Here is an 18540-nt window from a genome sequence, read left to right as displayed (position 1 = left end):
TTTGATATTAGATTTCTCTTTTAGTTTATTTTATATTAAATAGATTTTATTTCAAATTTAATTGAAGTAAGTTTAATTTTTATTCGTATGAAAATGCTGCCAGAATAAAAACTATCTTTGAAGAGATGGGCCGAAGGATCGATATTCAGTCAAATATATCTGTCACTGTCTATTTTTATCCGGCATCACGATTTTGAAGACGACGACAACAATGGTGATTGTTATGATGATGTTTCAATGATGATGAGGATGATGATATGAGGGATTGTGATGGGATTGTGATAATTTTGATGATATGATGAGTTCTGCTATCTGCCACGTTATAACCACTCAAGCGATTGCACTCGCGATGGCAAATTCAAATAATGATAACATGAATGATGATGAAGATGACGACGTGGAAGGTGATAATGTATGAAGTCAATTGTGATTATACCTGATGTTTTTGATTAACTTAGTCATGTCAGTGAGTTTCGTTGTGATTGACTCGTTTATGAGAATTGAAGTAAGCATTTTTTTTCTTCTCATACTCTCTGGTTACAAACGCGCCTCATGCCTCCATATTCCCGTCAGGAATTTACATTTTTATTATTAATTATAATTAATATTTAACTGTATTATTTAATCATTGGAGTAATTAATTAATCTATAATTAGAGATTTATAAGTAATAGTTTTTAGTTATAGTTTGGTAACCTTATTATTACATTAACCGTGTCGTTCATAAGATAGTATCAATTGAATGATCGCGGAAATAACTAATATAAATAAGGCTTCAGAGATAATACATTTAATCATTTTATTTATTTGTTTATTTATTTATTACCATCTGTCATTGTAGTGTAAATAAATAAATATAATAATTGATTGGTTGATGTGCATTTTATCGTTTGGTGTTTTTTTTTTATAAACATTTTGCCGCCAATATTAATATTTTGATGTCACACACGTAAAACACATGTACGTATATATATATATATATATATATATATATATATATATATATATATACTTTTATCCTGTTACTCTATGCTATACTACTTTAGTCATACTTTTTCATTTCTAGATACTGTCGTTATATCTCTTTATCATGATTTGTAAATTTATCACATTGGCTTTGCATGTATTGTTATCATTTGATGAACAAAGAAGTTACTTCAATGTTATTATTCCTGCTCAGTTCAGCACCATCAAATCAAGTCGCTTAAGATATGTATTAGCGCAGGGGGGTAGGCGAACTTTCAGTTGTGAGGGCGACATTGAGAACTATTTTTCGACCCGGGGGAAAAATTTTTTAAGATTTGTGGCTCCTTTTTTGGTCATAATGTCTGACTTTCGAAGTTCAGATATCACAGCTTATATTTGATATTTGAATTTTTCATCTTAACCACAAAATGAATAAAATGCTGAAAAAGTATGAGACGTGACGCATGACCAACTGAACGCCTGCAATTTCTACTCCTTAATTGGTCATAATCACTTTAAATTTATCTTACTGACTATAATTTACAGCTCAAGCAGGATTATATTTATTTATATACAACAGAAATTAGGCAAGTTCAACATTACTAAATCACTTACAGTTAGATATGAAAAAAATTAAGTCTATCAAAAACATTTCCAGTGTCAAGTTTTTACCCTCCACTGTTTATTTGCCAGCCAGCAAGGAGTGACTGTCAATCCTTAGATTCTTCATAATATCACCTGCGTGCTTTTCATATTGAATTCAACGCTCCTACCTACATTTACTAACGCGAAATCCAAACTATACACAGTCGTTATTATTATCTAAGAAATGTTCATTCGTTCACGATTTTGAATCAACTGCATGTATCTGGTTTGAATTGTCAGTGATGGGTGTCGAAATAATTATAACATCTTTGCTACGGTAGTTAATTATCAAACTTAAAGTACACTCAAATAGGAATAAGTTCTAAAAACTATTGAAGTGATCAACGTTAAATTTTCAAGTATTGTTCAAAACGCCAAGAAAACAATGATAATAATATAATTTATTCTTATTAATATTCACTAATAATAAAATTTCAATTAACAGTTTCCTAGACAAATTATAATAGCACATCTATATAATGACATGACGTAGACAAAATATTATTGTTTACAATTCATCCTTTGAAACATCAACAAAAATCTATATTTCTTTTTTTATTATTTTCCAAAATTATTTTAATAAAAAAAAAACCATAGTAAAAAAGTAGGCTCTGCTAACGAACATGATATGGGTGGTGTAGTCAACTGAAATGACATGCTGCCAGAGTCAAATCTAATCAAATTTAGTTGAATCAATTTTTTTTCATTTAAATAGCCCGCATAACCTGACGAAAAACATTTGTAAATAGATTTTTGGTTACCACAAATCTTTCAATTCCACAATAAACTGCGTTCATTATTGATTACTTCGTGAAAATTTCGTGAGATTTATAACTTTTGCATTTTTTTTTATTCAAAATGTGTTTCTATATTTTACCTATTTTGGGTATTTACTGGTCTACTACACTGTTTCAAAAATTTTAACCATCAACGTTTTTTCTGAATGTTACCATTGTAAATTCTTAGCGGCACCAGCTTTTTATACAATTTGACCTATGTACTTTTCGCCTAGAGAATATTTATATGAAGTGACCGAAGAACGATTCATTATTATTAAGCAACCGACAAACGCTATTTGATCTATTGGTTGACATTTTACTGAACACACTAACAAATATTAGGACGATCATCTACTTTTGTTAACATACTAATATCATGAATATTATGTAATTTATTGTGAAGGATGAGTCAAATGAAGACTACTTGCAGCCATCTTGTACCTTCTATTTTGTTATGAGGTCAAATGAAATGTACTGCACTGTATTGTAAGTAGTATTTAAGGAAATGCTCAACTCCTTATTCTCCGGGTTCCCTTAAAAAGTTGAGGACCACACTACTCATATTCATGATATTCATGTTAACAGTTCACTATCATTTTTATATAACAGCAACCAGTAACTCGCGGAAGACAACATCGTCAAAAACAGAAAAAAAAAGGAATTGAAATATAAACTTCACGCCAAAAACAGAAAAAAAAAGGAATTGAAATATAAACTTCACGCATAATGACGTCTCAAACAGCATTTTTAGATAAAAAATTATAAATAGAAGCCTCACATTGTTTGGAATGAATTATTTTGGGCTCACAGATATGAAACATCAGAGTTTTCCTTTGTATTACGCCTTTAATTATTATCCTTCCAAATGTCTTTTTAATAATTTTCCCAACTATCCAATCGTCCCTCCGTCTGGTGTTCAACTGCATGGCGAGTCAACGCAATCTGGGGTATATAATTTTGATTTAGAAGTTTTGAGAGTGCAGCATGAAATGATGGATGTTGATTATAACGATGACTGTCTGGCTGAGAAGCACGAGTTGATGGAGGTAGATGATGTCAGATCGGAAGAAATTCCTATGGAGATTGACTGACTGTATCAGTAGTAGTTCATCTGATTTGAAATATTTAAAAAATCGGCATTTTTATTTAATTTACGATTTTAAAATGTGTTCGTCTGTGTCTGTCGGTGATTTTCTTGTTATAAAATGACTTGCATTTGTATGTTTTATATACATGAATATGATTTTACCAGCAAACAAATTTAAAATTTCGATTTTTTGTCGTTTAAAAATTAAACTTCTTTAAATCAACAACCTTACAAATGATTTGGTAAAAAAATGTTCAACCTTGCAAACGATTTGTTCCAATTGATATAATACGTTTAATAAATTTCTCAAAAAGAGTTAAAATCTTCCTTTTATAATTTCAAACATTCACCGACGGTTTTATAAATTCACCAAACTTCTGGCAAAATGAGCGAATAAATTTTGATGATATTTTTTTTGTCGCTTAATAATCTGTTTAGTTTATTTAATTTTTGCAATAAAATTTAATACGCTAAAAATAAGTACACGTTGAAAACTTCGAACCCTTAATTGTAATAATAATTATCCCTATTGTAGTTTATTTTATTAACATATATTTCTGAAAGGGAAAATGAATTAAATAAAATTTTCACATCCTAATATTTGAATTTTCTTTCAAAAAATCAGTACGTAGAGTCGATAGTTTACCCGGTGTTTCTAACTTGCTTGATGGGATATTTATTACAGCGTACAAAAATTAATGAAATTGATAAAATAAAATAAAGTTTTCAATCCTTTGTGAAGTATGCCGGCACAAAAATGATTGATCTCTCCATTTATTACAAGTTTATTCACGTAATTTGCATAGTTTAAATTGAATCATAACCGTTACAGATCGTACATATTCGACAAAAAAAATTTTAAGGACAATTATTCGTTTGAATTCAGTCAAAAACTGGACTAGACAGTGTACTGTTTGAAATGATCGTTCTCTTCCTGTTGTCCAACGAAAAACATTCATTCCTCATCTTGCTTGACGTAAACTCGTCCAACAACGTGACGTCACGAGTCACGAGGTCAACATCAAAAGTGCTCCTCATCGTGTTCTTCAGCTGTAGGAAACGAGGCCTGGATGCTGGGTCAGTTGACCAGCAGGACAGCATCAGGTTGTAAAATTTTGAAGGACAATTGAGCGGTTGAGCGAGTAAAAATGGTTGAAAATCGTCCATACTATGAGCGTCAAGTGGCGATGATGTATCTGAATTTTCGTCGTGAATTTTGGAAACAAATAAACTTTGTGAATCTAGAACAGTTGTACATTTGTTGGGATCACTCTGATTTTTATTGCAATCTTTTTGAATTTCATCGGTGATATTCTCTTCCCTATCTCTGGCACACGTGCAACCGCACGAATTGTAGGCAAGATGTGCTTCCTGGCTTTGCCTGTTTGAAAGTTTCAAATTCTCATAAAAACATCTTTGGCTATTCTCAATAACTTGTTCATCTGTTAACTCGTCGAATGGTTGATGTTTGGCCAGAGTCATGACTTCCCACAGAGTCACTCCAAACGACCAAACATCGCTTGCTGTTGAGAACTTGCCCTGTAGTTCATAAAAAGGCGTTTTTTAAATATTTCTCAGCAATTTTACAATACACAATAATTTTATATTGTCACGTCAAAATTTTAATTATTATATAATTTGCAGCCACTTTCCAAACAGGCGCACATAAAGTAACGCACTAAGAACAGAGATTCCCAGGCCATCCATCTAATCGGCAGTACGGCGATTCCTTGGATCTGGTAATAATCCGAACTATGGAGGCACTTGCTCATTCCGAAGTCGGAAATTTTGACGTGACCTCTCTCGCCGACCAGGCAGTTTCGTGTGGCCAGATCCCTGTGAACCAGGTTCAAGGACTCCAGATATTCCATCCCGCAGCTTATTTGGTAGGAGAAGAAGGATAGGACGTTGGAGCTGTAGCGTGTGCGTGAATGGTTTGTTTAAGGACATTAATTTATTTCAATTTTTCAATCTCTAATCTCACTTTTAAATATTAAATCACAAATTCTAAATTAAATTTACAAATTCTAAATTAAATTTACAAATTTTTTGCATCATAATTACAGGATAGTTGTACGGCATTTATATCACTTAATTTTTAAATCGAATTTTTTGAGATTATGTCCAAAAACCTGAATCATTTCATTTATTACTAAGTGTTTACATACAGTAGTAATAGAGCTAACTAAATAAATCAAATAAACCAAATCAAATAAACCAAATCAAATAAAGAACCAAACCTTATAGTATTTCGTTCCGGGTCACAAGTATCCGGGTGAATGACTTCGTAATGTTGCAGGAACCTTTTCAAATCGCCATTTGTTAGATACTCAGTAGCAATGCAGTAGGGGAACTCATCGACACATATTCCAACGAGAGAGGCGATGTTTTTGTGCTTCAGCCGGTTCATCAGTTTGATTTCTTCAAAGAAATATGATCTGAAAAAATGATTGTCGTTAAAATTTTGATTAGTGAACGAATTGTTTTTTATTATAGACATTTTTATTTCAGTCAAATTTTTAATTGATGAGTATTTGATAAGTATTTTTCATTTGTAAACGGTTATGAATTTTATTTAAATTCTTAAAAAACAAAAAAAAGTGAGGAACGAGTTATATAATTCATAAACATTTGAAAATAATTTATCATTGGTCACTTTATTTCAGGATAGTTCTCTTCTTTCAACAACTTGACAATTACTTTCTCACGTTTGCTCGTGAATGCGTGCTTCGTCACGGGCATCAACTCGCACAGGCATATCTTTGTAATGGGTGAAACGACATGGCTTTATTTAACATTTCAAAAAATGAAAATAGCAAATAAAAAATCATTTTCAGATTAAAAAAATAATTCAACCTACTTTTCCAAACGGGCCTTCGCCAATCTCCCTCAAATAAACTAGTTTCTCCCTTGGCAGATGTCTCCATGTTCTTTCTTTGGGCGAATTTGTAGCGAGGTTATTAGCATTATTGTGCAGTTCAAAGCTGCAGTGACACTGCGGTTTCGATACATGATTGAAATGATTTTGAGGTACATTTTCGCAGCATATGTTGGCTGAATAATTCTGGTCGTTACTGAGGGTCTTGAAAGAATTGCGTTTTAACAAGTAATCCCTGTATATGACGGGATCAAAATAATCAACTTTGTGCAGCCTGTCGTGGTAGAGGATGGTTGGGTAGAACTTCTTGAGGGGGTATGGACTTGGGGAATGGTTGGAGATCATGGTGCAGCTGGTCGTGGATGGAGTTTCGGAGGGTGTGTGGTTCGAACTCTTGCGAGGTTTGATGTACTTGTGGCTGCCGTTGTAGAATCCTGCGAAGGATAATTCCAAGTTTCAACTAAAAGTCAATGATAAATCTAATAAGAATGCCAAATTATTCGCAAACGAATATAAACCAATTAAGTATAACAAAGTAATAAAATACTTAAATACTTATACATCGAAATGATAATGAGAGTAAATAATTAAACAGCCACTCAAACACATGATGGAAATAAGCAGGGTAGGGATCACCTGACCACTCCATAACAGACGGAGGCATGGGCAGCTTCCTGGCCTGGATGCTGTGTGCAGTTTCCTCGTAGATACTCCTTTAAGTCAGGTGCGTTCAATATCATCAGCGTCAAATGAAATGTACTTCAACAAGATTTGCTTATTAACGAGTTTTTTTTCTCAAGTAAAGCGTTTAAAAAACATCTATCAAGACAATTATTTTAAGCCTTTGTGTTAGTTTGAAAGTAAATTTTAAAATAAAAAAAAGTAATGAGGTTGTAGTTGTAGGTTGTAGAGGGTTTTTGTGGCTCCAGATTATTTTTGTTAATTTTTGTATAAATTTTCATTTTTTATTAATCTGATTCTTCTTGACCAAAAAAATTGTATACTAATAACCAAAATAGTCTATCGTGATACATGAAGACAAAAATAAACTTTAAAAATAAACTCCAAACTAACTGATTCCTCATTTGACTTCTGGGCGACTTCAAAATGTCGCTATAATCCTGCGAACATTTGACACTTCTATCTCCCACCTCACTTCTGGTGAACCAGGAGCCAATGGACTTGGGCGACATGTTGTCCCACTCCTTTGGGCACCTCCCGTTTATGGATTCAATTTCACGGTCCACTTTAGATGTCAGTGTGCTGCCATTCTGTGTGGTGGCCGATATTTTTCTAATTTTTCTTCTCGACCGGCATAAAATGATGGTAGTTATGAGGAGAATGCAGAATAACGAGAAGAGTGAAGTTGAGAATATGAGGACGAAGAGTGGTAGGTTGGATGAGATGAGTTGCAAGAGTTTGGTCGTTGGTAGGCTGGATTGTTGAGACGATGGTGTCTGAATGTCGAACTCTGGATCAGCTGTCTGATTTGTAGCGTCTGGAAATCAGCATAAAAAAATTTCAAGTATTCACTTATTTATTTATTTTACTAGTTGAGTTGACCTGGCTTAGGCCTACTACATAGTGCCTTAGAAATTTGTTCAAAATGCAGTTTCATTAAACTGGATAAAAAACACGAAATAGTTAACGTTTTATTTGTATCTAAACGCAAATTAGCATTTCAGACTTGTTAATTACAAAAATTTTACATTCAGTTTTTCATTTATAAATCTTTCAAAAGTTTTTCCCCCTCCCCTATCAAACCGATCCAAGGCAGGCGGAGCAAGTTAAAATAAAACAAGACATGTAAATATCGAATCTCATACTTGTTTTAAACTCCACTTCACTCAAAGCAATCCAATCGGAATTGAAATATAAAATCAATTTCAAATATTTGGCAATTCTGTCATTTAGCTGAATAACAATTATTTTATTTGTGCTTTTGTGGTCGTCGGGAAGGTCGTCTTGAACATCATGGCTTATGGTGTTGCTTGAGAAGTTATTATCTGAAAATGCAAAATATATCTCGATCTTTCCTGGTTGTTTTATCTGCTGACGGAAAATAATTTTGTTTATTTAACTTGGAAAATTTTTAAAAATTAAAATCATTGTTTAAATAATTCAATTGTTACATCACACAAATCAGATTGTTCAAATTTATCGTCTGAAGGACTTTTTATTTTTTTTATAACTGTGTTTATAAGACAGAAAATAGCAGATAGAAGTATTTTGCGGCAGATGTACTTTATGAAAATTTTCATTTTTCAGTGATTTAAAAAGTGTTGCATCTCAATTCACAGAATGAAATTAAAAAACTTTTTGGTCCAATTGTGCTGAAGAAACAGCGCACTTTAACTTTTTAATGATATCTTTTTTATCAGCTTCAGACATTTACGATGAATGAAGAGTCCAGTAAACCACAACTTCCATGCAGACATCGTACTGAAAGATGGCTTAATTGCCTGCAGAACTTGCAGCGATCACTTTTTTTATTGCCATCATCTCATCGACATAAACATCGCTGGAAAGAATGTTGAGTGTGTGTTTGTTTGTGTGTGTGTGAGTGTGTGTGTATGTGTGCGTGCATGTGTGGTACGTTGTTTATGTTCGTTTGAATGACTTGTGTAGTGTACCGGCCTAAGTTGTTTCATATACATTTCTCGGAAATTGTTTGTTTTTTTGTCCGAAACAAAATAAAATTTTACATGTTTGGTTTTTGTAATGTTTGACTGACGTATGTCATGGGCGTTTGTATTTATAATGTATTCATTTACTTTACTATTTGGTACGTAGATTGATTAACAGCGTTGTTTAGGTCAGTGCATCTCAAAGTGGTGGTCCGCGGTCCAGTGCCGGTTCAAAAAAATTTTGTAAAATTGATAACATTTCACATATATATTGGATTAAGACTGTCATAAATGCGATTGTTGATGAAAATCACAGCATGTTCTGCGGGAGTTAGCTTCCTATTTAATTTTTCCATTTTTCTAACGGTAAATCGTAAATCGTTGTCAGTTTCTTGAGTTCAAAATCAAAATTTTTAATTATATTAAGCATGATAAAACAGAAAAGCTTCTTTCGGTATTTCTAAACCATCTTCGGTGTTCGAATTGATACGTTGTGTATGTGACCAAATGCTCATGTATATAATATATATACATATATATATATATTATATATATATATATATATATAATGTGTTTTTAATGTGTCTCTACAATGTTATTCTTTGTCTAAAGTGAATTATTTCTTTGTCAAAAAAACACAAAAACAACAAAAAGTACAAAAAACCACCAACATTTTTCCGCGAGTCATGAAATGCAGTTATAGCAACTTCCTGAAAACTTCTAATCTCTTCAAACGCAAATTCGATCCAGACATTCTTCATCCCATTCTCATTCCTACTCCAGCCCACGTATCCTTCTAAAATTTTACCCTCGTCATTATAATAGTCCCCATAATCTCCATCCACTAGCAGCCCAAGACCACTTAACATTATCTCCTTGGATATCGTCCCATCGTACGTTATGTCGTTTAAATCGTGGGCTGATGGTGAAGATGATGAAGATGCTGATGCTGAAGATGAAGATGAGGATGATGATGATACAGAGTAAGTATTTCCTCTAGGCATGTTGTAATGTAGCAGTTTGTTATCTGGATGTGGGTTTTTTTTTACATATCTACAGAATTTGATTATCAAATTTATCTTCTTCGTCCTCATCATCTTCGTCCTCATCAACGTCATCAACGTTCATAATTACTTAGTAGTAGTAGTAGTAGTAGTAGTAGTAGTAGTAGTAGTAGTAGTAGTAGTAGTAGTAGTAGTAGTAGTAGTAGTAGTGGTAGTAGTAGTAGTAGTGGTAGTAGTAGTGGTGGTAGTAGTGGTAGTAGTAGTAGTGGTAGTAGTAGTGGTGGTAGTAGTGGTAGTAGTAGTAGTAGTGGTAGTGGTAGTAGTAGTAGTAGTGGTAGTAGTAGTAGTGGTAGTAGTAGTGGTGGTAGTAGTAGTAGTAGTAGTGGTAGTGGTAGTAGTAGTGGTAGTAATAGTAGTAGTAGTGGTAGTAGTAGTAGTAGTTGTTGTTGTTGTTGTTGTTGTTGTAGTAGGGGTAGTAGTAGTAATAATAGTAGCAGCACTAGCAACAGCCTCTGTAGTATTTATTTAATAGTAGTAGTGATATTGCTATTTCAAAAAAATTGTTCAACACAATCGCTACTACCATTGCGCCATATACATCCATAGACTTCGAAACGCAGACAGACAGTTCTGGAGAGTTTGCTGACTGGCACGATTCTGATCTGAGAGGCAATCATGTGACGTAAGAACTTCCTCTTTATAGGAATGTACGTGTTGTCGTTTCCGGCTATTGTCTGATTGGTTAGATTGTGATTTGTCGATTGTTGTTGGTCGTTTGTAATTTGTCAGCTGGGGTTGACCGATTGTGATTGGTCAGTTGTGGTTAGTCGATTGTGATTGGTCAGTTGTGGTTAGTCGATTGTGATTGGTCAGTTGTGGTTAGTAGATTGTGATTGGTCGAATGTGATTAGTCAGTTGTGGTTTGTCGATTGTGATTGGTTGATTGTAATTGGTCAGCCGTGGTTAGTCGAATGTGATTAGTCGGTTGTGATTAGTCGATTAAGGTTGATTGGGTTGATTGATTAGATTTGAGTTTATTTTTTGTTGCAGAGCTTCAGTCAAAAAGTATTTTAACGTACGTGAGGGTAAGCAATCCAGTTTGAATTGTTGTGTCGTCTGAATTGTATGTTTATCCATTCTGCGTATTCTTTGCCCTGTCAGGTGAGTGTGTTTGTGTGTGTGTGTGTGTGTGTGTGTGTGTGTATGTTTGTGTGTTTGTTTGTGTGTATGTGTGTGTTTGTGTCGTTTGACTGTTTTTAACTGTAGTTTATTAAGTGTTGTTTAATAAAAAAAATTTTTAAACTTTCGAGTGGCAAAGCAAATAGTTGGTAATATTGTGAAAAAAAATGATTCTTTTCCCTAACCTGGCCAGCAGCGAATCTTCCTTGAAGTTCGATGGATGTGATCACGTGCACCAACCTGAGGTCCACCTGGTGTTTTATTTTTTGATTTATTTCACCAGATTCGTAATATTTAATTTAATTTCAGTGTATAGGAATGAAGCAGTTCTGCGTCTGTCAGAACCGCATGTCAAAAAATAATGTAAAGTGATTCTCAGTTGTATTTACAGAATATTATTTGTAATGTTTAAATCTTGCCGCCTCATTAAAATTTAAACATTTTCAAACTTTTGGACCTCCTGTCAAAGTTACCTAGATCCACCGCTGGATCTTGCTGTACAGTCATTTATTTTATTGCACGTATGAAATTGTTTAAGCAATTTTGTGTATGCCAGGCTTGCATAATCAAGAAAAAATAAATCGTTATCTATAACATGACCATTTAGTTGTCCATCAAAAATAACTCGAGGTTCATCAAACTGACCTGCAGCCATTCATAGGAATGTTGGCTGATTGGTTCCTTGGGGCACCATGCCCCACCCTGCCTCTCGCTTCTTATTCTGAATTATTCATTCAAATAAATTACGGTTAATTGGTTTTATTAATACTAAATCATCTTAAATTTTTTGATAAGTTTAGTTTGTTTTTATTTATGAAATATACAAACAATTGTACAGTTCTATAGATAAAGTTATTTTTTAAAATTCTTACAAGCGTCAACCACAAACCCAGGGCGCATTTGAATACGCGCGAATCAACGCATTCGTGGTTGGCTGGGGCTGGTTAGATCCCCAGCCAACCACGCTGTTTGTGGTTGGCTGGGGTCACTTCGCATTCAAACACAGTCACGGCAACACCAGTGCCAGGCATCTTAACCATTGCACTATCAGATCATTTTGTTTACAATTGGTGATTGATTTTTTACAAACTTCATTCATGTTTATGAAAATTTTAGAAAATATTTATGATTTTGTTATATTTTGATATGCCTGAATGATAAACCACATCACCCAAAGGTTTTCGGATCTAAAAATTTTCAAAATAAAAAATTTAATTCATTCAAATTAAAAAAACATCGAAATATAATGATCGATTTATTCCAACAAATGCACAAATTAACACAGTATGTAAAATTGAATACATATACGTAGTATCATCAAATCATTTAACCTCGCATTTTGTGGCCCGACGATGAAATCATCAAAGGACGAACTGGCCGTCAACTGATCGTCTGCAACTAACCCGGATTCCATTCCTAGGGCGTTATTGCAGAGCTTTACCTCATTAACTGCACCTACTCTGTTTGTGTATACCATCACCGTTAATGTCATCATTGTTGATGTTATCATTGTTACCGTTGGGACGGTTATTTCCATCTTATTGGCATACAACGACTTGGATAATGTTTTCTAGCAGGATTGTTACACACGTAAAAGTTTTAGTATAATTTTTATCCGAGTTTGATGAGTAAATTTATGATTAATAGGAGTTGATATTATTAGTCGTCTATTAAAAAATAAGGTTCCTCGCCACCAAAATGTGTGTGTGATTGTGTGTATGGTGTGTTACTGAGTATCTATTATTCTAATACCTAATTTATTCAAACAATTTGTGTGTGTGTGTGTATGTGTGTGTATGTATGTGTATGTGTGTGTGTGTGTGGTGTGTGTGTGTATGTGTGTGTGTGGTGTGTGTGTGTGTGTGTGTGTGTGTGTGTGTGTGTGTGTGTGTGTGTGTGTGTGTGTGGTGCGTTATTGAGTATCTATTATTCCAATACCTTATTTATTCAAACACTTTTATATTGAAATCTAAACCAAATAAATTACTTTAACAAAATATTTTACTTAACAAAAATGAAAAATTAATGTTGCATCAGATCAGTATTTTTTGGTTAAATTTGGCCACTATATTAAAATATCGTTTGAATTAATTATATTAATTAAAAATGTTAATGATTAATAACAATTTTAATAAAAATTTCTTAACAAATTACAATTAGTAAACAAAAAGGTCGAAACATTTTTTATAATTCTCAAAGAAAACTAACAAAAAATAAGGAACTGAAAATTTTTAGCATCTAATGAAAACCTTTTTTGAAGTAAAAACACGCCTAGATATCCCGCGTATGAAACGCTGTAAAAATATACAAACGTTGAAATATGATGTGTCTTAGTATGTCTGTCTGTCTTTCTTTCTCTCTCTCTTTCTCTCTCTCTTTTTCTATGTGTGTGCGTGTTTGTGTGTGTGCTTGTGTGTGTGTACGTGTGTGTGTGTGTGTACGTGTGTGTGTGAGTGTATTGCATACACGCCTATCTATAGGTATACATAATACATTCCTATCAGTGCAAATATTGGAATAGTATAACAACATTTTTTATTTTTCTCAGTTTACAAATTTATTAATTTTTATAACATTAATCATTCACATTTTATTATTATTTTATTCTGTATATTTTATGTATATATTTCCAGTTATAACCTATATTTACATATAATAACATTCATCATGTGTAGTGGGTGAGTTTTTTGTATGCTTGTTGTACTGCGTTGTTGTATTTTTATCTCAGTTTCCACGTTGTTGTTGTTGTTGTTCACGTGTTATAAATTGGAGAGTTTAATCGGCAGATAAGTACTGGCCATTGAAAACATCTCAACTGTGTGTGTTTGGTGTGTGTGTGTTTGGTGTGTGTGTGTGTGTGTGTACGTGTATGTATGTACTTGTAAGTATGTACGTGTATGTATGTACGTGTATGTAGGTATTTGTGTTTATGCCTTTGTGTAAGTATGTGTATGTTTGTGTGTGCGTGTTTGTATGTGTGTTGGAATGTGCGTGTATTTTTTGCGAGTGTCTTCGAGTGTGCACCAGCGTGTGCCTAGGGGTGTATTCAGAGGCCTTGCGAGGAAAAGTTTGATGATCCCACAATGAAAAAATTTGCCAGGCTAAAATAAGCAAAATCTTTATATAAATTTATAAAAACTTAAACTGAAAACTATTTCAGGATGTTCAACAATAAAACTAAGGGCAATGTCACCAAAAATACTAATTTTAATGGGGACATTTTTTAAACATTGAATGATAAGCCAAAAAAGTCAACAATTTTTTTTTTCTTACAAACTTTTTTTCATACAAATTTCATATTTTTTTTTCATTTCTGTCCACATACACCACAGCGTGTATTTATGGAGTTTTTTGTTTTCTAAGTACGAACTGTAAGCATCATTTTCTTTACATAGAGAGAGAGAGAGAGAGAGAGAGAAAGAGAGTGAGAGAGAGAGAAAGAAAGATGGATAGATAGAAAGAGTTTATGAGGTTAATTATAGATCTATATTTGTGTAAAATGGTAAAAATAAATAATAATAAATAATGCGAAGGGAATGTGGACCAAACAAACACGTGTTATCAATTGAGGTACTTACCGCCATCCATTGACTCCGACTATATATATATATATATATATATATATATATATATATATATATACCTGGATCTTGTTATCATATCGTTTCAAGAGGCCTAGTGAGAATGAGCAATAATAATAACAATAATAATAATAATTGATGTTGTAATTTTTATATTATTTTAGTATAAGCAAAGTAATATTATTGACGATAGCGGAAAAATAATGATGCTATTACTGATGATGATGATGATTATTATTATTATTATTATTATTATTATTATACTGAATGATTGATTGAATGATTGATTGATATATCGATTGATTTACCATATTGATAGATGTATGGTTTGATCAAATGATTGATTGATTGATTGACTGATTGACCGCGTACTAAGATAATTTGACGTTTGATTGATTAGTCGAAAGGTTATATAATTAATTCTTTTAAATCTACAAAGTAAAAAGTACAGAGATATCACAACTTTCGCGGTTATAATGTCAAGTAACATCGCAAAAGTAACTAGTCCTTACATAAATTCTGTTATCCTTTCTAACATTTTAGTTTTAAATCAGTCAATTAATCAGTTAGATATCTGAATGACGATGGGTCATTATGTTTTCACCGCATATATAGAAGGTTCTAACATAGTTCTAACTGAAATTTCTTGTCCAGGTCAAGGGGAGGCCTATTTACCAGCATACAACACCTTCTTATGGGTTGAAGCAGGGATATGCAAAGAACCTCAATTTTTTCAACTTTTAATTATTTTCAGTAATGTCTCCCCTTGCTCCAAACCACATAGGACTAATCGATCAATTCGATCTATCGGTCGGGCTATTTGTCGTGCTTAGATTGTTGGCTTACGAAATTGCATGGATTTTAACGAGCAAGCTAAATGAAATATTTACTTGATTTAATATGCTTAAAACATTGTAGTAATTCTATTTAATTTTAATAATGATTAATAGAATTATGTATTATTAAATTATTTTTGTTAATTTGAATATAAAAATTGCTTTTGGTCCGGTGAAATCCGGTGGCTTACTGAAGCCGACAGTTGGCTTAGTAGGATTGAATTATAGTCACCCTTTTTTTTACACTATTCGATCATGTTAAAAATTGGTTTGCTTTTGAAATAAACGGCCTAAATAAATCAAAATTGTTATTTGAACAACTATCTTCATTATATTCAATGAATATTTTACATTCTGCTGGTGTTCATAAGAAACTGGCTGCCAGCCAGCCAGTCATATATGTATGTATATATATATATATATATATATATATATATATATATATATAAAGAAAGAGAGAGAGAGAGAGAGAGAATGAGACAAGGGGTATGCGTAAAAAATTACGTTTCAATAAATAGATAAAAATATACAATACGCATACACATATATATAACGCTTGTATTAAAAGAATTGTATTGTATTGTATTAAAAGAAGAATGCAAGCTTTTGAAATGCATAATGAGAACAACTATTTTTATTTCGTTGTTGTTGTTGTAATTATTATTATATTGTTGTTATTGTTGTTCGTTGATGATGGTTGTGATGATGATGATCGTCATCATAGTTAACAAGATTAACAGTATAACATACTTAAAATACATTGACAGAAATGATATGAATGTTTATTGTACTGCGTATATATGATGGCAGTAAGTATGTATGCGTGTATGTATGTATGTATGTTTGTATGTATGTGTGTCTGTGTCTCTTTATGTGTACGTGTTTGTATTCGAGATTTTAGTAAGAAAAGAAAAACACAACAGTTGCTTTTATTTGACATCATCAAAAGATGAAAAGTGACGAAATTAAAATTTGTTAAATGTCAATTTTTTAAAAAGTTCAGATTTTAAACAAATATAACAAAATATCGATCGATAAAAAATAATTATCACGAAACATGAATATTTAGTAAGGACAGTTCACAGCATATCATAATGACTAAATCAACATACCAAACAGAAATTATTCATGCATGCATATATACAAAGTAAATCAGGAAATATCCAAAAATTATATAACCAAAATAAGAAACTAGAAACCAGTCAACATTTTACAAATAAATAAATAGACATTATTAAAAAGATTGTTCAAAAATGGTAAAATTTAAGGCGAAGACAAAAAAATTGTAGTTTGTTTTGTTGGTGTTGTGTGGTGCTAAGAAGCGAAAACAAACACACCACAAAAAAAAATATTAAAAAGTCGCAAGAATAGTAGTCAGTCACCTACCTAAAATTAAATTACTCTCAGGGCCCTAGCTTACCTGTAATGATAACTCAACTCATTTATTTTACATATTTTAACGTTTTAATTTTACTTGAAGCTTTTAATTTATGTTAATGTTAATATTTTACTTGAAACTTTTTAACTAATGGTAAGCCCTAGCCTACTTACAGTTGTTCAACTCATCTCAATCCCTAACTTACCTATGAATTAAATTAAGTCCGGTAAAGAAAATAGAAAGTTGAAGAGAAACATAACAACAACGACACCGAATGAATGGATGTTGTGTATGTGTGTGTTGTATTTATGTGTGTGCGTGTAAGTAAATGTGCGCGCGCGTACCCTCCAGAAACTTCTTCACCCACTACGGACGAACCTCCATTGCACCAACCATCATCTGACACGCACCGAGGAAATGAATTTTACCGGATACTGAAAAACAAAATTGAAAGAAAAAGTTAATTTTTTAAAATAAAAAACAAGCCATTGAAAAAAAGTAAGAAGCAACTTATCTTACCATGAGATTACCATCATGAAACGTGCTGACTCCCACCACAACCCACTTCTGATCATTCTGTAGACAAATTTTTTTTATTGGCTTAGTAGTAAATGAATGTTAAAACGAAAGAACAAACGAATAAATGATTGAGCGAATGATTGAGTGATTGAATGAATTAATTAACCAATCTATGATTCAATGAATGAATAGAATGAGTCAATTAATGGATGAATGAAAGATTGTGTGACAAAATGAATGAATGAAAAAAAATAAAAACAACGAAACTAAACCATACTTCAAAAATCGTCGTTGTTGTTTTCTTCGAGTTGTTATCGGAACGATCATCATGAGACCACCATCTGAAACGTGCTGACGCCCACCACTGCCCACCTCTCATCAGTCTGTAGACAAGTTATTTTTATTAGCTTAGTAGTAATTGAATGTTAGAATCTTAGAAGCAAAAAATTATAAAATGGAAATAATGGCAAATAAATAATATTTGAAAATAATAAAGAGAGTAAAATGTAAAAAAAAACTTACCGTCGTCCATTCGACAAAGGCAAAATGATGAGTGCCTTCCGTTTCCTGCGTTGTCCTCCAAAACTGGTGCCGGTCCTCCTCGAGATTGTTGTTGAAACACAGCCCGTGGAATGGAGAAAGAGAAAATTCTCACTAGAAAGCTTAGCGGTGCCTGCATCTTAAATTGCTTAATAAAAATAATCCTATCTACCTATTCAATTACCTTAACTAATTTATAATAAATTGTTAATGGTACGATAGTCGAAAGTTCCCCTTCATTCTCCCTCCTTGCACAGAGGTTCACCGACAGCCAGGGCACCGGATAGTAAACCATTGCCGTGCGGATAGTAGACTACTGCCTTGCGGATAGTAAACCATTTGCCGTCCGGAAGCCGTGCGGGTAGTAGACTATGGCCATGCCGCATAGTAAATCATTACCGTGCAGATAGTAAACCATTGCCGTCCGGATAGTAAACCATTGCCGGTTCACCACTGGCCGCCAAGACTTACCTCTGACAACAGACTTCGAAATTCAGAGTCTATCGGCTATCGTACCCTCAA

At 32.9% G+C, this 18540-nt stretch overlaps 2 protein-coding genes across 2 annotated transcripts; both read right to left on the bottom strand.

Annotated features, from left to right (window-relative positions):
• Positions 1–4011: 4011 nt before the first annotated feature.
• On the bottom strand, positions 4012–5907 carry HELRODRAFT_97204 (hypothetical protein). The gene is made up of 4 exons (XM_009013065.1): positions 5717–5907; positions 5156–5390; positions 4825–5015; positions 4012–4644 (listed from the first exon to the last, which is right to left on the bottom strand). The coding sequence occupies exons 1-4, from the start codon at positions 5884–5886 to the stop codon at positions 4359–4361; spliced, it is 882 nt and encodes a 293-aa protein (XP_009011313.1). The 5' UTR covers positions 5887–5907; the 3' UTR covers positions 4012–4358.
• Positions 5908–10536: 4629 nt separating this feature from the next.
• HELRODRAFT_167563 (hypothetical protein) lies at positions 10537–12701 on the bottom strand (the record flags this gene model as incomplete). The annotated part of the gene is made up of 5 exons (XM_009013064.1): positions 10537–10680; positions 11065–11139; positions 11350–11415; positions 11810–11885; positions 12496–12701. 5 exons carry the CDS (start codon positions 12699–12701, stop codon positions 10537–10539), a joined length of 567 nt encoding a protein of 188 aa, XP_009011312.1.
• Positions 12702–18540: the final 5839 nt, after the last annotated feature.

This window comes from Helobdella robusta (genome assembly GCF_000326865.2).
Source record: "Helobdella robusta unplaced genomic scaffold HELROscaffold_11, whole genome shotgun sequence".
Classification (NCBI taxonomy): domain Eukaryota; kingdom Metazoa; phylum Annelida; class Clitellata; order Rhynchobdellida; family Glossiphoniidae; genus Helobdella; species Helobdella robusta.
This window is presented reverse-complemented; position numbering and strand designations above follow the sequence as displayed.